The sequence below is a fragment of the Cottoperca gobio genome, chromosome 8 (assembly GCF_900634415.1).
Source record: "Cottoperca gobio chromosome 8, fCotGob3.1, whole genome shotgun sequence".
Lineage (NCBI taxonomy): Eukaryota > Metazoa > Chordata > Actinopteri > Perciformes > Bovichtidae > Cottoperca > Cottoperca gobio.
In genome coordinates this window covers 15017391-15042657 of record NC_041362.1, presented here as the reverse complement: position 1 = coordinate 15042657, position 25267 = coordinate 15017391, and the positions used below count along the sequence as shown (strand labels likewise).

The following is a 25267-nucleotide window of genomic DNA, read 5'->3' as shown; positions in this document are numbered from 1 at the left end:
ACCGGTTGTGGTGGGTTTGCCATCTGATCTTTAAGGATCTCCATAGCTTCATCATGGGGGTCTGGCTTCCTCGCAAACATCTTTCCATCACCTTTCCTACACGCACACACACGCACCACACACACACACACACACACACACACACACACACACACACACACACACACACACACACACACACACACACACACACACCACACACACACACACACACACACACACACACACACACACACACACACACACACACACACACACACACACACACACAAATAAGTAGACAGTCAAAACACTTTTATCAGTATTATTATCTAGATTATGAAATCATGAGCGTGTTACCTTTGTGTGGCAGGTCCAGTAGAAGTTGTTGTGTCAGCAGGTTGGTGGTGTTTGATGATGTCTTTGATGTTGTGGCTGGGATCAATGCGCTCCATGTTACTCGGACCGGATTGGACCATGTCCTCAGGAGGGGGGCCACGTGTCGGACCTGGAATGTCACTGTCTATTAGAGGAAGTGCAGATGTTTTACAATTCAATTCAACAGCTGTTGGATGAAATTTTGGAACTAGTTCCAAACTGAAATATATCAAAGCATGTGGACATCTCAGCATTAGCCTTTTAATAAAAACAAACACCTTAACCCTCTGTGACCCGCAGGATCAAATCACTAAAGAAAACTCCAAAGTTAGGACGAATTTTGGCAGTTGAAAAACTGGCATGGCCATATTCACAGGGGTCCCTTGACCTCTGACCTCAAGATATCTGAATGAAATTGGGTTCTATGGATACCCACAAGTCGCCCCTTTACACACCTGTCCACTTTATGCTTATTCCATGCAGTTTTGGGCAAAAGTCATGCAGCATGCAGTATAAATGTGTTATTTTCACCTATTCTAAAAATGGCTTTTATTTTATTATTTTAGGTCAAAGGGCATTTAATGTCTTTTTTAGATGGTGACAGTAGAGAGACCTTTCTCTGTGTGCTGTGCTGTGTACATGTGTGTGACCATTAAAAGGGGATTCAAATCCTCAATTTACATTTACATTTCTCCAAGCCTCGGGGGAACTCACTTAAAGTCATATTTATGGACTTCCTGTACTCAATCCCTAAATTTAAATTCCATGCAGTTGGCTTGCCAACATCAAATCACAACATCACAATGCCACAATCTTTTTCTTTCCACTTCCTGTTGGAGTAGTTGAGTAACTTTCAGATGCACAGATCCCTGCTGGAAAAGCATGGGGAATCCTCATGCTTCACTGTAATCATGGCATTCACACCCACACAGCAAATCTGTCATGGTTACGATTTGACCCTGAGCGTGTAAAACATACTAATTTTTCTCTGAACAGCGGCAGACTTGTACGGCGACTCTTCACTCTCTGTGGTCTGCATAAAAACAGAAGTGATACAGAGGTATTTATTATATTGCAAGACAATATTTATATATTTGTGATTTGCACGCATGCTGTCAGGTGTTCATGCATCGCCCCAGCACAGTGTATGTTTGTTTACTCACAGGGCTGGTTGTGTGTTGTGGTAAGTGTGTGTAATGCTGTGAGGGCGGTGACTGGGGCGCCGGGGCAACGGGGGGGAAGACGGACAACATCTGCTGCTGGATCGCAATGGCCTGCATGGTCATCTGCTGGGCCTGCAATACACACACACACACACACACACACACACACACACACACACACACACACACACACACACACACACACACACACACACACACACACACACACACACACACACAACTTATGTTGAGTTTTAACATTTGACAGGCCAAATAAAGTGTGGGCTGTATCGAATGTATTTATATTTTTTTACATTCTAAGCTTCTATTGAGGTTTTTTAATGAAGCTTTGAATGTTTGTTGTTATATTTTATGACGTGATCACCAAAAAAAAGAAAAGTCTTTGAACAAAATCCTCAATTTGAATAAAGTGATTAATCGTATTAAATTATCTGATTTCTTTTAATTAAATCAACATTCTTTAATGAATATAACTCTTCAGTTTTGTCAACATAAATACATATTGTGGTTATCTAAATATAATTTATGCTGCTAGACCGGCCCTGTTAATACAGGTGCTTGCCTCCCTTTGTGTTCTACAAATAGTATAATACTAATAATATTAGTGCAGCCTCATCTTTATCTGCAACTGTGCTTTAAATAGAATGAGAGGACATGCAAAACAAACTGTGCAGTTTTTGAATGTTCGAGTGTGTTCGGTAAAGCCCTACGGTAACTTTTACCATATATTTTCATGTGATCAGACAAACCAACAGTAATGTCAGAAGAAGGATACGTGACAAACCAGAATGATAGCTTGCTGGTTGATGATGGCCTGCTGCTGTTGAGTCAGTACTGTCTGCTCTGATCCTAGAGAAGCATAAACATAGACACCATTTAGTAAAGATGATTTTGTTGTAGAACAGTAGAAGCACACACAGTTCACTGCAACCCATTAGACTCCTCCACTTCAGACAAACCACACAGAGGATCTTCACAACCTCACAAAGAAATGCAACATATAAAAATGGCTTTTATCCAACACAAATTGAACTGTAACTCCACCATGCCCACACGCTTCAGGCCAAACATGCTGGAACGCACACCTGAGTATTGTACCTGGCACACCTATCGTCACAGGAAAGCCTGGAACCACAGGCGTGGTAGGGAACGAGGGCATTCCCGGCAGACCGGGGACGCCAGTGGCGTAGGATGCTACATTAGCTCTATCAGCAGGGGGGGCAGCGGCGCGTGCATGAGTGGGTGACGGGGTGGGTGCTACACTTGTGGCAGGAGTGAGAGTAGAAGAAGTCTGTTGGTTGTAGGGGTGATGGGGAAGGTTGTATTGGTGGTATTGTTGTTGAGGCGGTGGCTCCTGCTGCTGCTGCTGCTGCTGCTGTTGTTGTTGGTGTTGTTCGTGGTGATGGTGGTGGGATGGGATTGGCATAGCAGGGATGGGTGGCATCATTCCTCCTGCTACTGGAAGCACTGGCACAGCTTGAGGAGCGACAGGTCAGGGAACAGTGTAAGAGTTAGGAACAGTGCTGCTTCCAGGACTAGTTTTAAATCGACTTATTGCTATTTTCATCCAGGGAAGTCTTTCCAAAGCTAATCAGAAATGTACCAATTTACCTGGTAAATATTACCAGCTGAACATCAGCATTTTAGCATGTCTTGTTTTTGTTGTATGTTTTTTTTATTGAAGGACAGATTAGTCGTGCCACGTACAAGTCAGGCAATATTTCTCCTTCCATTTTTCTTTTCTTCAACAAACATCCTGTGACACCTCTCACCCATCCCCTCCCTGCATTACCTTGGAGGTCCATAAGGTGCAAGTTCAACACAAAAGGACATAAGTCTTCACCACCTTTTGCCTATTTCCTTCAAGAATGGATGTATATGTATATAAAATAAATAAATAATAGTATTTATAATCACAATAGGAAGCAAGGAAAGAGGAGATAACAATAGGAAAAGAAATACAATTAATGGTAAAGAAATAATCTTTTTGAATTATAATGAAAATGATGAAATACAAATTTAAACAAATACGTTAGCATTCCTTTTTGATGTACACATTTCCTTGTGTTTGTTTGCTACATATTATACATTGGCCTTGTACAAATATTTCCTTTTCTTAGTAAAGTACATTTAATGATATTTAATATCATATTTGAAGGTTTAGATCCAAAGCAACATGTTTCATATAAGTGATAAAAGTGTTATATCTTTATATTATATAATATTCATCAAACTGTATAAAAGATGCATCAAAATAAACTAAAAGGCAGTAACTTCCTTTGTCTCTCTGACGGGGAGAGACGTGATGGGGGACATAAAACTGTACACCTGGACATTCAGGTCGTGTAAATATTAACTGCATTAAAGAGTGGTGATGTTTAGAATCGTATACGTTTGTGAGTGATTAGCTACTGTATGACCTTAAGTACAGCCACAGAGAGACACATAAAGCCCCGCGTAATGAAAGCGTGTGTGTTTGATAAAGGATAGTATGTGTAGCAACAGAGAGAATGAGTGGCAGAGGCCTATAGTGAGTGAAGGAGTCATCTGTGGTTACAGTGAAAGGCTGTCTATGCATTAACCATGAGATCAGACCGCTCATTACAGCTTCCAAACGACAGATTAACGTTGGTGAACTGTACACCTGAACCTTTACACCTCAATCCTGTACAGTGTCACTGAGCCCTCACCCTTAAACAATCTGGGAATAACTCCAATGATAAATCTAAAGTTTGTAACTGTGTGAAATGACAGGAAACAGACGAGGTTTAAGAAGATAAAGGCATACATCAATGTTCCTAGACTGTCATGTTCCTGTTCTTAGATTTAGATTCATTTCATCTCTTTCGTACATTTATTTCATCCGTGTCAATATTTATTTTATTATTTTTTTCTTTTATATGAAAAAAGTCCTTTCTCTACTTTCTGTGAATCTACAGTAATATCATTTAATAATTATTTCAGATAAATAGAAATGAGCATACTGCATATATAATCTTCTTCGGCTCAATAAAGAAACGTGAAACAATAAACTGCAGTAAATAATTTCTCTATTTTGTCTATTCATTTGCCTGTTGGTTGATTCCACATGTACTTCGGAAGTGAAGGTTGAAAACAGAGTAACCCCAAACATTTGAAACTTTCTAGTGTTGCCAGCATTTAGAGAACTATTTATCGATAAAACTATTTATCAACCTGAGACTAATGCAGAGGATTTAGAAACAACTTAGAATAAGCTGAATTATTAATGTCAGTGGAGAGAGAGGCTTCAGCGGCAGGACAAAAGAAGGGCGAGAAGTAAAATAATGGACCAAAATAGAAGTTATAGGTTAAAGTCTGTAACAACATGTATTTGAACGTGGAGGAAAGAAAATGAAAACACAAATCTAAATAAAAAAGAATGGACAATCTGCACTAGCACTAGACGAAACACACACACACACTAACTTGAGTGTTTTACCTCCGGGATGTATTCCTGGTGGATAAGGCCGGCTGGGGGTTGTCTGACTCTCCCCCTCTCCTCTTCCTCCTCTTGTGATGCCTATACCTCCTCCTCCCTTCATCCTGGCTGACAAACTTCCAGTCTTTGTGGAGTATGAGAGACATGAAGAGAAGTGTGTAAGTTAGAAAAGAGAGGGACAAAGGGAACGAGAGAGACGGGATGCATTGTATTGGTTGATTCAGACCCTCTGTGAGAGTGTCAGTGGAGCTGTAGGAACTGAATACTCAGCAGGAAGTACCGTACATACTGGAGGAGAAGCTCCAGCACACTAAAGTGACAAAAGTCTCAAATAAAATCTCTGATCTGCAACACAGCAAATCCCACTGTCAACACTGCAAAGCTAAACCGCTACTTTCTCAGGTCAATACTTCACTGCACAGAAAGTGAAATGCTTTACATTCGAAGCAGCAGCAGCAGCAGCAGCAGCAGCAGCAGCAGCTGTATCTGCAGAGACGAGCAGCATGAGCAGGGACGAGTCAAAGAATAAAGTGCATAAGCTCAAAGTGAAACGTTACTACCCACAGTTTGATTGACAGCTGATACAATCAAAATCATAACAAGTGTCTCAAAGACATTATTTAACAACTTTTTTACGAAAATACAAAATATGTTAATTGTTTGACAAAGTGTCTTTGATAAGCCTTGATGACCTAAACATACCTGCACTTTCTCCCTGTTTCCTCCAATTATTTGTTTTAGCAAATACACTAAATATGAAGCTGGAAGCAGAACAGTAATCCTCGCACGAGTGCTGCCTGCTGTTGCGGTCAAATACGGTAGGCCACTCAGTAACCTAATCGCCCCTCCTGTCTGATCCATTCATACACAAACAGAAGCAGTGGATCACATGTTCCCTGTATCCGTCAACACCCCCCTCCATTCACACTCAGATGGAAGATCAGGTGGAGGGAGCATGACGTGACACTTTTATCCAATTTAAAGCTGCAGCGAACCAACATTTCCTTCATGTATTAATCTGTTGTTCTCCCCCCAATTAACTAACAGAGAAGATAAGTAAATTCTGCCCCTACTCCTGCTATGTTTTACAGTGTATTTGACAATTAAACAGACTAATTGACATTTAATTATCATTTCCAAGCTAATGTTTATTTTTATTCAGGTTCAAATCAATTTCCATTAGTTTCATCATCAAGAGATCTATCTGTACTATCCGAGGGAATCTTTTACTTGACTTTTACTTTATACTTTTGTCAAAAATAGAAAAATAATTACTAAATAAATAATTGAAATAAAAACAATTTCACTTTTACTTGTTACATTTCTCATCTTTAAAGTATTATTAAAGGCGGAGATGCTAATGTATTTCCAAAGCAGAGGGGAAAGTATGGTTAGGATGTGATGTTTCTTGTCAGTACTCACTATGCTGCTGTCTGACAGCACAGGGTCAAACAGACTGTCCAGGTAGCGGTCCATTCCTCTCTGAGTCTGACCGTCACTGAACGCATCTGACTCTACTGGACACAGACAGACGGCAGAGTAGCTTTAAACATGGCTGTCACACTTAATGTCTTTTATTACCTGAAACTATGCTACTGCTGTACATATTCTTTTTCAAAATGCATGTAGAGAAGTTTAAGTCAGGACATATTTGTGTGTGTGTACCGTGGCTGTAGTAACCGTCAGAGTCAGGCAGACTGTAGGCTGGTCTGCTGTTACGGAGAGGAAAGGCAGGAGGAAGCTCCTCATCTGAATCAAAGCCACTGCCAAACAAAGCACTGAGAGGAGAGGAGAGGAGAGGAGAGAAGGAATAGAAGAGAGGAGAGGAAAATGAATTAGAGGTAAATGTATTTCTTTGGTTAGATAACTACATTTAAATATTTGTACATGTATGTATTTGTGTGTGTGTTGAGTACTGACAGGCTGGCGTTAGCTCGGACTCTGGCTGGGTCGTCAGTGCTGATGATGAAGTAGCTCTTCTGCTTTGGGAAGTCGGGTGAAAGCTCCAGATCTGAAATCAGGTCCATCACGTAGTCGTGACCCGCTAACTCCACCCACTGGCCGTGCTCCTTCATCAGAACAGAACACCCCTTCCACCAGTCTGACACTCCCCTAGAAGCAAGTCCACACACTTCAGATACCTGTCTGTACCTGTTGATACTGCAAAGCATTAAGTACCGTAGTACATAATAATAATAATAATAATAATAATAATAATAATAATAATAATAATAATAATAATAATAATAATAATATAACTAAAATTAGGCTAAGCTCTGAGGAAAATGGAAAGCAATCCCGCTGTCTTTGCCGGTGGCCGCGGTGCTAATAATAATAATAATAATAATAATAATACTTGAAAAGCTGGAGGGGTTGAAAGTTGTCTGTTTCACTTTAAATGTGAGATATCAGCACCTGTGCCGCAGTATGTTCCCTGCTAAATCCTCTCCACTGGTCCAGGAATGCACGGGACACAGGAACGATCCTCCTACGGAGAAAGTAATCAGAGAATGCTGTATTCAACTGTTTCTTTACATTATGCTTTTCAAATCACACCAAAGCAAAATGCAATACATTGTGCAGTTCAAAGACCCTGTACAGTAGTTCCATCACCTGATACTGATTGGCAATGAATAATGGACTGCTTTTATATATATATATGCTTTTATATATCAATGACTAAGTGCTGTAATTGAAAAAAGCAAAAATCTCACCGTCAAAGCAGTGCACATGCAACACCATGTTCGCCTTCTTCCTATTGGCCGTCCACTCCAGCAGCGACAGCGGATAGGTCCGTGCAGTCTCAGGGGTGGAGCCTGATCCTAGCTGTGTCTTCTGATTGGCTTGGATGAGTCTGTGTTGCAGCAACGCCTGGCAACCTGCAGGAGCGTGGTCAGATACAAACCTGCAGAGACACCTGAGGTTATACTTTTTATTTAAAGGAAAAATGCCCCTCCAACCACATTTAGTTTATGTTTTATGTTACACGCACTAAATACATTAAAACTGTAACTTGTACCAAGGAATTAACCAAAGATTGAAATGTATTCAGAATTCTTCTGATTCTGATTTCCCTGTAATGGATGCATAAAGGTTAAGATACAAAAACTACTTATATGGCTTTTTAAACTGGATCTTCACTCTCACAATAAAATGATTCCAGGAAATAAAAGTAATTTTTTGTAGTTGTGTATTTATTTTTCTTTAATTTACATTCATTACATAACTACTTATCTTCATGGATATGATTTCTGTACACATGTGTATGAAATGATGTCTTACTTCAGTAGATATTTGTCCATCTTGGGCGACGGGGCGAAGCTGCACACACACGCCAGCAGCAGCAGCCAGCCTCTTTCAGCGTTCTCAGAGTTTACGTTCCTCCACACCTGGTTGACGACCTGCGCCAGGATCTCGTCCTGTAACCCTGGAGATGACAGGATCCTTTGGATGATGTAATTCCCAAACATGTTTTCCTGGGCTCCGTTCAGGTGAGGGTCCCCCATGAATCGTAATACCTGAAGGCAGAATAAAGGAGAACACCATCACAACTAACTCTGGATATCTTACTGGCTTGTAGCATGTTGTGTATTGTTGTTCCATACTTCACACTGTCATGAGAGACAAATGCTATGAAAATACTTTCCAATATCCTGGCCACTAAGAGCTGTATTTTATTTTATACACAGTATCATTTGACTGTGTACAGTTTAAGTTACTATTTTGTTACATTTGAAAAGTTGTTAATGTCTGGGCAGCACACCAGGAGAGACTGTCCCTGGTGTGTAACAGGAAAACCCTCTCTCCTAAAGAATTATGTTCCCATACAACAAAACAGGATTCTCAATTACATTTCGAAAGTTGCAAATTGAAACAAAACTTCTTGGTAACGTTTAGTCAAAGATAATGGTTTGTACGTACGTTAACTTACTGATGTAAGTATATATGAATAAGAATATGAATTTCAGATCCATGAGTAAATGAAATCACCTACCATGATGAAGAGCTGCAGAGCTTCTCCTCTCAGGTCCTGCTCTACACGGGTCAGCGGAGACTCCAGAGGCGCCGTCAACATCCCAAACTTTGGTTCCTACAGCAACAAAAGATTTACAATGTTTTTAGGAAGTCAGTTGAGAGAGCAGTTTTAAAGAGAGTGTTTCAAGCTGATCTGTAGGACTGAAGCTGACTGTAATACTGTCAGCAGAGCTGGAATGAAGTACATTTAATCAAGTACTGTACTTAAGTACACATTTGAGGTACTTGTACTCAAGTATTTTATTTTTATTTTACTTTATACTTCTACACCACTTCATCTCAGTGGGGAATATTGTACTTTTTACTTATTTACATTTATCTGACACTTTTAGTAATCAGTTGCTACTTTCATACAAACCACGAGGAGTTGATAAAATATGATGTTTTGTTATAAATTAACTGAACGATGAGACATTAGTCGAACATTTACTGGCAGCTATTTTCCTCTTTTGAGACATCTTTCATGTAAAAACAGAAATGTGAGAATTTGCTGCTTTAATTATTTACTTTCCTTTGTATATAACATTTTGAGGGTTTGGGCTGTTGGTTGGACAAAACAAACATTGTAACTGTTTCACTATTTTTCAAAACAAACAATAATTGTATTGAGAAAATAAGCAGCAGATTAATCCATAATGAATTCAATCATTAGTTCAAAATGAGCTCCACCTCAACCAACTATGACAAAATCCTGCTTTTACATTAATGCACAAGTAACAATAATCTTATGATATGAAATATAATAATATAACATTGTTCTACTTACATACTTTTACTTAAGGGACATTCTTAATGCAGGACTTTTATGTGTAGTTGAATATATTTACAGTGATGGTATTAGTACTTCTACTTAAGTAAAAGATCTGAATACTTCCTCCACCACTGTTACACATCTCACCATAAAGTAGATCTGCACATAGCGGTAGAACGGGTAGTTGTTGATGTCCAGAGGCAGAGTGAGTTGAGCTTCTTCCTGGATGTGAGGAGCTTGAAGCAGAGCCAAACAGTCTGAGTGCAACTCCCTCCTGACTAGAGAGAGACGAGGGGCAAACTGTAAGTCAGCCAGTATACGTCCTGTATACTGCAGGAGCATGGAGTCCTTTAGAGTAACAGGAAAACTACCAAACACTGGAGTTAATCAACTAGAATACATATAAAAGATACTTTTCTACTTTCTATTGCTGAGACATGATATTTAGAGCATAAAGCTGAAAATCTCTTTTAAAAATGATAATTTTTCCCTTCTGGTTTATTTATCAACTGACGATACTGCTGTCCCTCTCTGTCAGGACTATTCAAGTCACTCCAGGAGCTGACACTGTCCGTGCTGATGAGATGAGACACATTCAGAGCGCTGAACGATGTGCTCAGCTATTTGCTTCATGAATAATATGGAAGTGCACTTTAATGGGGAATTCACAAAAAGGAAGACAGACAGACGGAAGGACATTCACAGACCTCCTGCTGTCTGCAGTAACGCGCCCAGCTCAGCAGGAATCACCAAGTGTGTGACGTTCACCACCTCTCTCTTGGTCAACTCCTGCAAGAGTTATTGTGATTACTGTTAGATGAAAACCTTCCTGTCTTGTGGGAGAAGAATATGCTACTTTTATGAGTTTTTCTTATTAAAGTCCGAATATATCCTATCCAAACGTCCATCTTACCATGTCCCTCCTCCTCCTCTCCTCTTCAGCTTTCCTCTGGGCTTCAAACTTCCTCTGAAAACAGAAATCACATGCTGAACAACATCTATCAAGAGCAAGACGATGCAAAAGCACTAAATTGGAACAAAAGTGGGCAATATTTTCAACAGTAATTTATGTGGGCATGAAAGGTTGCATATCCTAGATATGAAAGGATATATATTTTCCTTAGACTTCATGTACCTTGATGTATTGCTTGCGGTTGACGTACATGTGGATGAGAGAGCGGAACCGAACTAGACTCTGCCTCATTTTCACATAGTGCTTCCTGGAGGGCAGAATGAAGAATAAGAGTAACACTATTAACACAACATGTCTCATACCTAACGTCACGTTTTGATCTAAATTCCTAAGAAACCTTTGTAACAAATACAAAGAGACACAAGTTGTAGGCATGCTACAAGTACTTTGTTACAGAAGTCACTGTTAAAATGTATTTTTATGGTCAGTAGTTCTATAAATAATTTCCAATTTGGATATAATCCCGTTGAGTACATCTCAAGTTTGCATTAAAAAGTTTCCTATTTGTTTTTTAGGAATCATCATGTATGTTCCTTTAATATTCAATATGACCAAAATATAAAGGTGGAAACTTAAAATGATTTTGCCTGCCATTGATTTAAATTACATACTGCTCCTTAAAAAGTACCATCATTTTCAAAATATATGTGTTTCCCATTAGAAAAGTGTATTGTATTGGTGAGTGGACTGATCTACCATCTTTTAAATTATTATTTTTCTTTTAATTATTTCTTTAAATCAAGCTTTTTACAAGCAAATGAGTTGATAGTTCTAAAATTAGCAGTCGTAGAGGAGCCGACCTTGTGAGGAAGCCTCGGCAGTGTGCCTGCAGCCCGATGATCTTTCTGCGAAAGGCCACAAAGCGTTTCCTGACGAAGAACATGCGGGTGTATCGCTGCAGGGTGAGAGCGGCTAGTTGACGTGCGCGCTCCCGTTTACACTCCAGCAGCTGGTAGATGTCCTCCTTCACAAACAGCTGCCATTCACACACATACATTAGCTGGTATTTTCTTTTATTTGTGAAAAGATTAGCATCAGTAAATGAGAGGAATAACTCACCTTTGTGACTCCGATGTGGTAGGATCCTGGTCTGAGAAGACACAGTTTACTGAGCATTATCACACAGTTTTCTCCATTTGCTGCTGGAGGTTCTCGTATCCCCACCAGGGACTTATACCTGGGGATGACACACATTCACATGCATGTATACATACACAAGAAAGCATTGGTTTTATTCATGATATTTGGCTAAAAATGGGATTTGTTTGTTATCCACATATACTGTATGTTTGTTTTGAGGGCTGCTGCGCTTTCTTCTGCACCTTTTTACACATGTTAGTACGGGAGCACTTAGAGACCTGTGAGAAAAAATTGATTTTGTTCATTCATTTTCTAAATCTGATCTAAATGGTTTTCTCTGCTGTGTTTATGACTAAAGAACAGGTGGAAAAAAAATGTCTTTTCTTTCATCAGTGAAAACAGAACAGTGTTTGCTGTTGTAATACTCATTTTGTCCACAGGAGGCTGAAGTGCACCACCACCCCATGTTCTAAATAGGACTAAAATCATGTTTTCTTCCAGGAGAGTTTTATTTTTTCCATGCACTCTAAACACAATTGCGTGTGTTAGCAAGTTATATGATCAAGTTTTGTATGTATCGAGATTAACAAGATTAATTTGAATGAAATTACTTAAATCAGCAATAATATGATATTGTGTATCATGGCAAACAAAGAGAAGGCTCTAAAAGTAAAAGACGAAAGGAAAGGGGAAAATCCACTACTTAAAGTGAGATGTGTTATTATGGGGCACTGGGGCACTGGTGCACTTCATCCCCTTGTGGCTGAAATGAGTATAACAAAACAAACACTAAAGATTATCCTGGCAATTTGGATCAGTCTTAGAAAATGGATCACCAGAAAAAATAAATTCTCACTTGTCCCTTAGGGCTTCCGTATATTAGCTATCACTTCCCATGCTAACTCCTCCTCAGTGCTTCTCCACCATCCCGTAATTAACACTGTGTATGTTACCTGAACAGGAAGATGTAGAATGGCATTCTGACAGGATACCCCTCTCTACGGATCCTAATGGTCTCTAGGACTCCTGAGTGTCTCAGCTGGCTGGTGACCAGGTCATCCTCAAATACACTCGGTTGCTAAACACAGATGTAAGAACATTTGAAAAACAATGACTGTCGGGTTACAGTGACACTGTAGAAGAAATAAAGAATGTCTGAAAACTTACCTTCATATTATTTGGCTTAATGCAGCGAACAAAAAAAGGGTTGCACCTGAGACAGAAGAATACAATTTAAAAAACATTCCCTGCTTATAATTCATTATGTAAAATCTTTATAAAAAAGAGCCGGTTTCTGGACAGCAACTGCGTGCTACGCTAAGTATGTTCTAAGATTAAATATCTCCATTTGTCTCAGGTTCACCTCTCCATCTTCTCCACCAGCTCCAGCAGGGACTGTTGGAACTTGTTGCTGACGGTGGGAGCTTGGTATTTTCTGGTGACTGTGCTGCTCTTCCTCATGTGGCCTCTCTGTTGACCCGTGACCTCTGCGTGAACCAGGAAGAGGTTTGACACCATCTGGATACACACAAATACACACGTATAGTCACAACATTTCACTGCAATGTTCATGTGACATATGTCGAAATATGTTGATGTGAAGATGCTCCTCTCTTCTCACCTTGTTCTTGCTCTGAATGAACAGGTCCAGGACATCCTGACGGACCTGGTCGTAGTTCTTATCGAGAAACTTATAAACCTGCATTATTGACATCACAAATGATTAGAAGATGTGTCAGGGATCAGTGAAGGTTTCCCTCTCTTCCATCAATGTTATGTGTTGTTGCTTGTTAAACAGTTTCCATACACTCTTTTGTATTTTCAGACATTATTATCATTTGCTAATCAGCACTAAACACAAAGTACAGCTGAGGCTGTTGGGAACGTCATTAGTGTCGCAGGTATTTGGTCATAAACCAAACTATTTGACACATTTTGAGCTGATGATGGCGCTAGATGAAAAGTATCACCAAAGTTATTACGATTCATCACAAGGGGAACGTTGAGGGGAACGTTGAGGGGAACGTTGAGGGGAGCGTTGAGGGGAACGTTGAGGGGAACGTTGAGGGGAACGTTGAGGGGAACGTTGAGGGGAACGTTGAGGGGAACGTTGAGGGGAACGTTGAGGGGAACGTTGAGGGGAACGTTGAGGGGAACGAGTGCACCAACTTTCATTGCAATCCATCCAATAGTTGTTGAGATATTTCAATCCGTACCAAAGTGGTGGATGAGCGACCGACTGACTGACTGACCTTGCCATCCTTAGAGCTATGCTGGAGTATCCTCGTGCTACAGACACGAGGATATCTGTGACATTATTGATGTCAGTGAAAGTGAATCAAATACATTTTCACCAACTGGCCAATAGCAGGTTTTGTCACTTGAGATGAGCCAATGAGGAGCTGCCTACCTGGTAGGTGACCCTGCCAGCAAAGTGCTTGATGGTAAACTCTGGGAGGGGCATCTTTGGCTTCAGATACAGTGGGTTGTTGCCGTGGTGATAGTGACACTTTTGGAGGAACGTGTGGTCTGTTGCCTGGTAACAAAGCAGTAGACGGTAAGTGATGTCATTATATATGTGGTTGTAACAGATATGTAAGACGTTTCCTCAGCCACACCTGTGGGAAACAACTCTGGTCATCCAGGATCCTCAGTATCCCATGAGGCTTAGCGGCAATGAGGTCAATGCAGGGCTGGTTGTCACTGAATGGGATGTCCTGCCAGGGGATCTGTTCCCGGCTGTACTCCTCCTGCATGGGGATCACATGCAATACCAATTTCTGTACAATGAGTTTACATTTTGTTTTCTGTCAATGAATATCAACTAACTTACTAATGCTTCTACCACTAATAGAGAGTCTATCGTCGTCTGCACACTAAATGCAAACATTTGTGTGTATTTTGTGTATGTATTTGTAATGTGAAGAGTTTGTGTGTGAGTTATTGAGTGTCCCTGCAGGTGTGACGTCCACTCACCTGTTCTTCTCTGAATATGATCCTGTTGAAGAAGAACTGCAGGTACTCGTTTGCATAATTAATGCAAAGCTGCTCGAAGCTGTTGAAGGCCAGATCCTGTTCCCACACACACACACACACACACACACACACACACACACACAGTGAAGTCTTTCTGCTGTGCAACACAAGAAAGTGACAGACAGGTGATAAGACTGTGTGCGTTGTACCTCAAATCCGTAAATGTCCAGGATGGAGATGGAGAGGGTGTGTTGGCGGGGGTACACCTGAGCGTTGATCCTCTCTGTTAACCAATGGAAGAGCAGCGAGTACAGGATCTTGGCAACAGCATCTCTTGAGAACAAAGATTTGTGTGTGAAAGACAGGACTGGCATAGTGTATGTAAGTCACTACTATCTTTAAGGTGGGAGAAAGAATTAATTAGAAGTTTATGAGATTCAATAAGTTATTAAGGGCCACATAAGAGCTCACATACTTTACTCTCTCACACATCAGGAAGCAGGGAAAGTAGCTTCATGTCGAATAAAATAATCAATTTAATGGTAACAAAATAGGCAAATTGAGTGGTATTTACATGTGAAATACCTTTGGAGGAAAAAGAATACATTTTCATGCAGTGTATGTGGGACATGTTGCTGTCTCTCACCTGGCATCAACAGCACTTTCCACAGTCAACGGGGTGTAGATCTTGTCCCTCATTGTCTCCTGTAGAAGACAGAAGGGTTCAAAGTCCAAGGCTGCTAAAATCTCTTTTCCCCCCTTTTTGTTTGTAGGAGCTACATTCTCTCCTACTTTCACCTTTGGACTTATACTGCATTCATGTTTGAATAATCTGAAAAATTAGCTTCCAGACTTGGAAAATTCATGTGGAAGTCAACAACTCGGTAAGTTGGTAAAGATTCGGGCTTATGAGTTGGCGAGTTGTTGTCATATTACGCAGAAACATGGAAGTGAAAGTAAATGTTGGGTTGAGTGTAACAAACGCTTCATTAATTCACGTATTGCATATCAATTCTTTGCTCACACGTTATATTATTGCAATATTTGGATACAAAAATGAGAATATGTGACATTAATAGAACAATAAGCTAGTGAGTTGATGTTTTTAGTGTATTATAAGCTACTATTAGCATAACACCTTCAAAATCACATGAAAATTCTTGGAGGTCAAAATAGGTAATTATCATATTATAATGCTGAAATTCATCTTCTCTTATGTTAAAAAACATTCCCTTTTGTTTCAAGGTCATATTGTACAAATGAATATGTTTAATGCCGTGACTTGTTACCTGGAAACAGTATATTCTGCGTAATAAACCTCAGGGTGCTAAAATACCAATAATTGTGGAAAACCACAACATCATGCTGCATAATGCCTTTTTGTTTGTCCTAACTTTTACTAATCCTCCCACCATCCCTCCTTTCTACTCTACCACTTGAATGTCTTCTACACTCTCCTCGGGGTCTGATGTGGGCCAAAGGAAATGAGTGGATTCAACTGACTCCTCTCTTGTTACAGAGAAACCACAGGAACCGCCTCTGTAATTAGAAATTCAATTATACGAAAGGCTCTTGGTGTGGTGTACAAGAGTGCTTACGTAGAGAGGACATAAGGTGCACCGTGATCAGATGTACATTTAATGTATTCATCTGTCTCTCTCTTCTTTTTATTTCTTTATCACCCTTGATCCTTGTCAGAAGCATCACAAGACCTTCAGGACGACTGGAATCTGCTCCTTCTTTTGATCCGGACAGTAAAACAGGATATTTATGGTACTGGAATATGACAGGATGTGGATTAAAGAAAGACTTGCCAAGAGGACAAGAACAAGAATAGACGTGAGGGAGGTTGCAGTTAAGTTTGAGGTCAATGTCTTTTAAAAACTGCTGTTTTTCAGCTTGTTTGTTTTGTAAAACCCGTGAAAGTCCTACTTTAGACAATAACCCTGTTGAAAACGACGGCTTCTTGGATACCACCAGCAAACTCTGCCTGAGGTGAATGAGTACAATGCGGCTAATACATTTCTTCATTTGTCCTGTGAAGATTGTTTTGGTTTTGAGAGTGCAGTCTCTTTTGCTGATTACATCACTCTTTTTTTAAATTCCTGATCGGAGGTGTTTTCAAATGAGTTCCTGAGATCTAAAAACTAATTGTGAGTGCTCTCCCCATACTTACATGTGGATTCAATGACTCCTTTTACTCCTGCCCAGTAACACGCTAAAGGACTTCAGGAGATTTAACACAAATACGATGATTATAAGCCATTCAAATAAAAAGTTGCAGTTTTGGACAAAGAAAGTAGGGACTCGCATTTAAAGGGGCTATGATGTAAAGGTCCCATCCCTCTAGCTAGTTCTATTGTGCACTGCTGAGTGTGGCTATTTATAAAAATGTATACTATCCAATAAACAAACTGCAAACAAAAGGAGTCAAGAGATGCTTTCACTGCCAGAAGCAATACTCACATACATAACATAGTGTGTAAATACTGTACATGTCTATTTATGTGTGTGTGCTGTATGTACAGGAGGAGTGTCTGTGTGCCAATATGCTTGTTTGTGTTGTAGACCAGGGTGTAGACTGTATCGTGTAGCTGAAACATCCAAATTAATGAAGGCTGACATATCTAAGTCACATCTGTAGTTACATTTTGAGTGGTTAAAGGAAACTGTTTGAAATGTTTTACGAAGTGATTCTGTCACCATGTAGAAAGAGAAACGGGCAGCTCTGCATGAGGTCGGATTTTATTTGAGATTTGTCTTTCAAAACATAACGGATGAAGGATTGAGGGAGGGCGTCACAGGAGGTCAGAGGTTAGAGGGAAGACTCTTGACAGGTAACTGGAATCCGTGACACAAAGACACACTGATGTGTAAGGTAGAATGACAGAGGTCTCAGTGCAGGTGACGCTAAAGCAAATTCACATCAGGGAGTGCGGCTCGTCGGAATCATTACGTGTTTCATGCGGGAACTTTTAATTTGGCCTCACTTTGCCGACTTTGTGGTGGTTGTGGTAACATGTTACATTTACTCCGTTACATATTTATTTTTTACTCGAGTACATTTGCGATAAAGTAAACTTATTTGTACTCTGTTACATTGGGCTACACACTTATTGCTAATTGTACTGATACATTTAGCTAGAAATAAGTGCAATATTCTCTTTTATAACTTTGCAATTACACTGTCATGTGCGACTGCACTTATATTATATTACTGTTACTGTATTTGTATTCTATTTAATTGTGTACTCTCTTTGCTATAACAATGTAAATTTCCCCGTCGTGGGACAATTAAAGGATTTCTGATTCTGATTCTGAAATAATTGTTATATTCATCTGAGCTCAAACGCACAACAGCGATTGTCCGTCAGCGAGAGATAGCCCAGGATAGAGGATTCAGTAAGTGACACAAATAACTTTTCTTGTTTCGTTTTAAGAGATTAAACAGTGTAGCACATATCTTGTTTTTGTCTGGTTTTGGATATGGCACTATAACGCACACTTCACATTTGTTATTACCTGTTTGAACTTAAAACATAGATTATTTCGATGAGTATTTTTACTTTTACTTAAGACTATTACTTGAGCACAGTTTTTGTTTACTCGACCCACCACTGTTGTTTTCAAGTGACTGACAATTTATTAATCAACCACCCAGTCTAAGAATGACAAGGATTAAAACCTCTTAACACCTCTTGTTTTCAAGCAGGCAATGGAGGGATGGATTTAATACACGTGCACAAAGTTTGATACTAACTGTGACTTTGTATGTGATGGCTTTCTGTAGTGCTTCTGGAGAGATCTGCAGCAGCTCTGCCACCACTCTGATCTCCTGTGCGCTCACCACTGACGCCACCTCCTGGCCATCGGTCTGTCATGCAACACAGGAAGAGAAAGACAGAACACTTGATCTGTTGAGCAAATAATCATCCTATTCTAGTTACATATCAGCCATGCAGTTTCCTGTTCTTACTTTATTCTCTTTTTCTGGGAGAAAATTAAATAAATTAATTAAAAACTTAGGGAAGAAAAAAATAAAACATTGGCTTATGGGCAGATAAGAGGTTGTCAGTGTTGGGGGGAGTTGTGGATGCTTGTTTACACGTTTTAAATAATAATAACAATATAACATGCTAATATTGTCAAGAATAACCACAGTAATAATAACAATAAGAAGAAATCCATATCCATATTACATTATGATTTTTTTTTTTTTCTCTTTTTGAATTTATTATATAAGTTCTTAACATCAGCCAAAATATATGCTGTATATGACAGTGGTGTTTGAATTGCCTGAATTATTTCCATTTAAGAAATATAAATACCAAAAATAAAAACAAAGTAAGAAGTAACAAAGTAAGAAAGAAACACTACCTCGTATCTCTGAAAGTAGACGTTGCCCAGGTGCAGAATGGAAGAAAGAACTCTAAAGATGGCCGACTGGTCGTCAGGGGTGAAGTGAAGGATCTCCATGGCAGCGAGCAGACGCAGGAAGTCCTCTGCGTCATTCTTTCCTGTTATCCCACAATCCCCCCCCTTAATGGAGAGAAAAGGCACAATAGTTTGGAGTGAAGAGTTGATCTGAGTAGCCCCAGTATCTCCACAGGACATGATCTGCACTGTGTGTTCTACCTGGTTGAGGTAATAGTAGGTCTCAGCCTCTTGTAGATAGAAAGCCTGCCTCTGCTGCGAGGGAAGACCTGCCAGCATCTCGTAGAAGATATGATAGTTCCTCTCGTCTTTGGCCTGAAGGGAAAAAAATTAATGTAACACTTTCCCATATAGAAAGGTATAATATATTATATATAGATGTATGTATATTGTCATCTTGTGTATTCGTCTGCGTGTGTCACCTGAAAGACGATACGGGACTTTTCCAGTAGATACTGAGAGGTTATGGCACCACTGATCACACCACTGAACACAAAGAGAGAGAAAGAGAGAGACAGCAGAGAGCAAGTAAGAGAGTAGAAGAAACACAAAAACAATATTAATATTTAACAATAATAAACTTTATTTATATAGAAGAGTTTAAAAACACAAAACGTTTAAAAAATAGTTTTTTGAAAGTGATTTCATACTCACTCCTCCAGAAAGATCTCAATGTATTTCCCGAAGCGACTGGAATTATCGTTCCGTACAGTTTTGGCATTTCCAAAAGATTCCAGCAGAGGAGCTGCCTCAAGTATCTGCCGAACATTCAAACACACAGTAAAAGGACAACCTTTATCAGCTGGGTGACAAAATGTCTTGCTCTGACAGTAATAGTAGACTGTTTACCATCATTGTTTGATGCTGGTCTATAGCATACATACGCAGACGTTTTATAAAGCAAGTGAAAGAAAATCCACGAGAAAACACAACATTTCTAATAAATATTGTCACACACCACAGCAAAACACAGCAACCTGCTAGTCTTGTGGCCATATGTGAAAATACGTTATAAAATGTAAAGTCATGCAGGGAAACCCCACTACCTCAATCTGCAACCAAGAAGAGCCAGGAGAGAAACAAAGACACAGAAAAAAGAGTCATTAGTCATCCTTCAAGACAGGAACGTGTGTGTGTGTGTGTGTGTGTGTGTGTGTGTGTGTGTGTGTGTGTGTGTGTGTGTGTGTGTGTGTGTGTGTGTGTGTGTGTTTGTGTGTGTGTGTGTGTCCAAATCTGCTGGCAGCAGTTTGTGCGTACCTGGTGGGCAAGATTGCATTTGTGATGTATTGCTGCTAGGTAGCGAAGGACTAGTTTGGTGGCTTCTGTTTTCCCAGATCCGCTCTCTCCACTGAAACACAGTAACACACACTCACTGGTCAGAGATAACACCCATTAGTATGACTCCAGTGTTTCCCCTACCATTGTCTTGGAGGAGCTCTGTGCCCCCCCTGAAATTCAAGGTGTTTTTATTTTTTTTATTTTTGTTTCACAACTCAGTTTTCACATTGACAGGTCTCTTTTATTAAATAAACTAAACACTTATGTTATTGATCTAATTTATGTGCACGTTTCTGTGTGTACTGTCTATTTTGCGCATTCACATTCTCTCCTCGCTTCGTTTTGCGAAGGGCGAACCTGACGCGCACCCCCCCCAGCCAAAAGACGACATTTAATATGACATTTCTGATACTTTTACACACTACTGTTAAGCCCACTCACACTGGCTGTAACATACAAAACTTCAAACTTTACGATGATGGTTTATTACAGAAATCTGTACTACCTACTCGTATCTACTATCTAGACAACCTTTTTTGACTAAAACTAGTGCTTGAATTTAGTATTTTTGAATGGTAGGGTGAATTATCTTGCTTTGAATACTGGGCTGCAAAAGTGTGATCATCCATTTGCTAAAGGGTAAAGTAGTGGAAAATCAATTCATTATGATTGCAAAGTAGAAGCTCATTAAGAGTGAACTTTATCCGCACTTTAGGCACCGGCTTTTATTAATCACTTAGAGCGTCCATTATATGATCCTTCTCACCTCCCTACTGGTGCTTGTGGAGTGTTTGACTTAATCGACTAAGTGCTGTGATACCAAGCTAATCTTGCATAAGGCAAGGCCTCAATTCCACTTTTGCGTTAAACCACCTGAAACACACACTGCGCTTCATCACTGCCAACAGCTTAGCGCTAAATACCACCATTATGTAAGCTTGGCGAAAGGGGGGAAGGAGTTTGAGTGTGTGTTTGTGTGTGTGTGTGTGTGTGTGTGTGTGTGTCTGTGCGTGTGTGTATTTAGAGACACCGGCACTTTGACCACATTTCAGCATAAGGTTTCAACTCACGGGCTAGTTAAAAACAGGGCCATTACTGGTCACCGTACACCAGACCTCAGTTACCCCTATAAACACGCACTCAGTGACTCACACACAAACACATGATTCGCACATGTGCACTTGGACACACACACACACCTCTGAAAGATAATCTGCTCCTGGCCCAGAACTGGCTGGGCTTTCCTTACAGGTGTCTCCTTCCGAATATGGCTAGAGTGTTCCAGGTGTGTGCGAGTGTGGGCATTTATTTGATTGTTTCTCGACATTTCTAAAAGCACACACTGCGTGAGGACTGCGTACGTGTCTATGCTTTTGCATCTGAGTTAGATGTAAATGGGCTCTGAGTGTATGTGTGTTTGTGTGTGGAGATCAGTTTTGACAGTGTGCGAGGCACCTGTCTTAAGTTTGCTGGCCAGAAAACCACAGACAGACACTCATGAATTTACAAACACTTATCCAACTGGAGATGGAAACCTAACTGTCCAAGAAGTTTGACGGACACTGTGTATATCAAGGTTAAACCGTTACTAAACCTAAAGGTTACTAATAATATGCAAAAAAATATATATTGCTGCACTACGCAAGATTATTATGTCAAAACTGTTCTGCATGTGTCTAAATCGGGTGTATTACAGCCATTGTACGAAATACGGGGGCTGATCCAACCTTGCAAATGTTTTCTCTCTGATATTAACCCCTCCTGCAGCTCTGTAATTAATTATTTTTTTACCTACAATGGCCGAGATATGCCATCGTACAGGTGTAATGTATGATGTATGCACAGTATGGAATTTCCTCAGTCACATATAAAGCATTGACATAAACTCAGTGCTAGTGAATTAAACTCTTATGCATAATAAAAATATATATATTTTTGAGAAGATTGCTGTGGTAAAGTGGTCGTCCAGTGGTCGGAGGGTCAGTGGTCCCTGCAGTCAGCATGTCGAAGTGTCCTTGGGCAAGATACTGGACCCCAAATTGCATGGCCAACGGTGTGTGAGTGTGTGTGAATGGTTATCCCTACTGATGAGCTGATGTGCACCTTGTATGGTAGCCACTGACTCTGTATAAATGGGTGAATGCTGACATGTGTAAAGTACTTTGAGTGATTGCAAATATTAGAAAAGCGCTATATAAATGCAGTCCATTCACCATTATGGAGAGAGTCATCTTCTTACCTGATTATTATGACCTGGTTGTGTTTGGCATCCATCATTTTGGAATAAGCAGCGTTTGCTATGGCAAACAAATGCCTGAAGGAAGGAGAAAGAGTAGCTGCATCAAGGTCATATATCTAAAGAGATGAAAGCAATGAACTCAAACTCTTTTGTATCCTTCTTATCTTCTACATATCTTGAACCTGTCTAACTTGTTGAACCTGTCTTAATAATTTACCTGTACCATTCTTTCCTTTCTTTACTTAAAGCATGTCAGCTTCCTTTCTACCTATTATTCTTCTTTCATTGCGATCAAGCCAACAAAAAGCTTCAAAGTAGAACATGATAATTAGTAATATGTTTTTGTACGGATAAAAATCAATTTCAAATATTCAAATATTCTGTTGTCTTTTTACAATATATATAATATAATGCTAACAGTGCTGGCCTTATGTTTGTTAACATGACTTACGGAGGGTTCTCTCCCAGAGCATGACCCTTGTACAGCAGCACCATGTCCGTCCCATAGATGTTGTACATCTTATAGGGGTTCACAGACACCAGAATACTACCTATGTATGTCTGAAAAAATAAGAGACAGAGAGAAGAAAAGAAAGAAATGGATGTCAAAATAAAACAAGAAACAGAGATAAAGAGATTTGTTTGCACAATCAACACTCAAACTCAAAACAAACTGATCTGACTTCAGATTTATAGGTTCAAGACATGTTCAGTAGTGTGATGGTTGTATGTAGGTATTTCGATGTGTGCTGCTCAGATACTTGCATAAATAAGCTCCCTCTCAGATCTTTTCCTCAGGTTCAGCAGAACAACCCCTTCATGCATCTCCCTAGACAGAAGCAGTAGGACAAAGATATACAAGGATAATAAATAACCTTTAAAACCCCTCCACCATTGAAACCTTAATTGCATTCAAATTTGGCCTTTTTTGTACTAAATATTTTGCCAATATCTTTCATCAATCTTTCGGCATGTCCCACCACTGCATTTAAACATTATTTAGCTTCTAGGGGTCATCCATCATGTCTTTGAAGCTTTAAACCCATTATTGGTGAGTAAGACTTTCCACTGCCCACAATTTAGTATATGCAGTAGCATTTTCTCCCTCTCTATACTCTGATAATGGCATACATGACTACAGTTTATTACTTGAAATCATGATAAACCAAATTAAATAAATGTTTTAAAGTGATGGATTGCCTTGAATCTGATTTTTATTATTTTTGTTACACACTTTACTGTTACACTTTGTAGGTCACTCTCTGACAAAGAGTCAACTCAGGTGTGTGTGATTTTTTACTTACTCCAACTGTGTCATATCTTCCACTCCATCTTCCTCTCGCTGCTCCCGGTGAGCTATGGTGGGCAGGCTTCTGATTGAATACATCTAAAATACACGCATACACACTCAGAAATGAGGACATTATACATACACGGTTCATGTATTAATACATGCACACACTCACATGGAAATTATCTATATTTCAGATGATTATAATCATGATTGTATTCAGATTCCATGTTTGCCCCTCTGTCACCAAAATAAATTACTGATATTTTTTGCTCTTTTAAAAACCATAAACACATAAGTTACCCAAATAAGCTACCATCCCTGTGTTTACTCCTCCCTGAAAATCCACAACTGGGCCGGGCGTTCACCCTAACATTACACCTGCAAAATTACACCATGAATATAAAAACTCACAGAATAGTGCCCAACATTAGCTATTGTGTTTATGTGAAGTGCGAGTCATGTATTCATAACTTTTACCTTGTCAAACCAGTTCCCCTGTGGTTCCCCCTCCCTGCTGAGATTCCACTCCCCTGGTTCATGACCAACGTGTCCCTGTCCCATCACGCCGTGAGGGTCCAGCAGCTCCCCATCTCTATACATGGACCACTTATTTAGGTTCTGCACTGTCCCGTGAGGTAGAACCCTCTCTGCACCCCATACATCCACATCTTGCTGCAGTCCTAAGCCATCAACTCCGGGGCCCTGTGCCCAGTGCTGTTCAGGGCCAGATCCCTGGACCTGGGGTGACACTACAGCATATGAGGGTAGACGGAAAGAAGCCCCCCGGAGGTGAGGGTTATGCAGGGCACCAGAGAGATTAAGTGAGCGAGGCTCTGGGGCTCTAGGGGCACCAAGCCGTGTCATGATATTACCATCGGGGAGACGGTAATTTGCCCCACGAAGGTTTGGGTTCTTTGATAAAGCATTAGACAGGTCAAGTGTTCGAGGTGCAGCAGTTGGCGGAGGGCGGGTCATCAGTGTTCCGTCAGGCAAACGGTAAGTGGCAGATCGGAGGTTCTGGTTGCGGAGAGCGTTGGAAAGGTCAAGAGAGCGTGATTCAGTGGTATCAGCAGAACCAGGCTGCCTCAATAGTGATGTGTTTGGGAGTGTATAGGAGGCACCTCGGAGGTTGGTTTTTAACAGTGCACCAGAAAGGTTAGGACCGGAGGAGGCAGAGGAGGGAGCTTGGGTTTGGTTCCGTGAAAA

General features: G+C 40.1%; 1 protein-coding gene across 1 annotated transcript in view; it reads right to left on the bottom strand.

Annotated features, from left to right (window-relative positions):
• The window catches only part of myo15aa (myosin XVAa), a 38604-nt gene extending 14450 nt beyond the window's left edge, over positions 1–24154 (bottom strand). Inside the window, exons 1-40 of the mRNA XM_029437045.1 lie at positions 24072–24154; positions 23533–23596; positions 23219–23328; positions 22768–22842; positions 20508–20598; positions 19905–20008; positions 19673–19736; positions 19452–19565; positions 19194–19355; positions 18577–18690; positions 15463–15521; positions 15026–15149; positions 14817–14912; positions 14459–14590; positions 14251–14376; positions 13462–13539; positions 13204–13358; positions 13008–13053; positions 12794–12918; positions 11820–11937; positions 11561–11736; positions 10923–11007; positions 10701–10754; positions 10491–10576; positions 9935–10061; positions 8996–9091; positions 8284–8519; positions 7716–7906; positions 7417–7489; positions 6922–7113; positions 6667–6779; positions 6423–6518; positions 5002–5136; positions 2932–3017; positions 2640–2832; positions 2326–2465; positions 1521–1652; positions 1336–1390; positions 340–487; positions 3–96 (exon numbers count right to left, since the gene is read on the bottom strand). Of these exons, the coding sequence (XP_029292905.1) occupies positions 3–96; positions 340–487; positions 1336–1390; positions 1521–1652; positions 2326–2465; positions 2640–2832; positions 2932–3017; positions 5002–5136; positions 6423–6518; positions 6667–6779; positions 6922–7113; positions 7417–7489; positions 7716–7906; positions 8284–8519; positions 8996–9091; positions 9935–10061; positions 10491–10576; positions 10701–10754; positions 10923–11007; positions 11561–11736; positions 11820–11937; positions 12794–12918; positions 13008–13053; positions 13204–13358; positions 13462–13539; positions 14251–14376; positions 14459–14590; positions 14817–14912; positions 15026–15149; positions 15463–15521; positions 18577–18690; positions 19194–19355; positions 19452–19565; positions 19673–19736; positions 19905–20008; positions 20508–20598; positions 22768–22842; positions 23219–23328; positions 23533–23596; positions 24072–24154 (4548 nt within the window). The remainder of the gene's footprint in view (positions 1–2; positions 97–339; positions 488–1335; positions 1391–1520; positions 1653–2325; positions 2466–2639; positions 2833–2931; positions 3018–5001; positions 5137–6422; positions 6519–6666; positions 6780–6921; positions 7114–7416; positions 7490–7715; positions 7907–8283; positions 8520–8995; positions 9092–9934; positions 10062–10490; positions 10577–10700; positions 10755–10922; positions 11008–11560; positions 11737–11819; positions 11938–12793; positions 12919–13007; positions 13054–13203; positions 13359–13461; positions 13540–14250; positions 14377–14458; positions 14591–14816; positions 14913–15025; positions 15150–15462; positions 15522–18576; positions 18691–19193; positions 19356–19451; positions 19566–19672; positions 19737–19904; positions 20009–20507; positions 20599–22767; positions 22843–23218; positions 23329–23532; positions 23597–24071) is intronic.
• Between the last annotated feature and the right edge of the window lie 1113 nt (positions 24155–25267).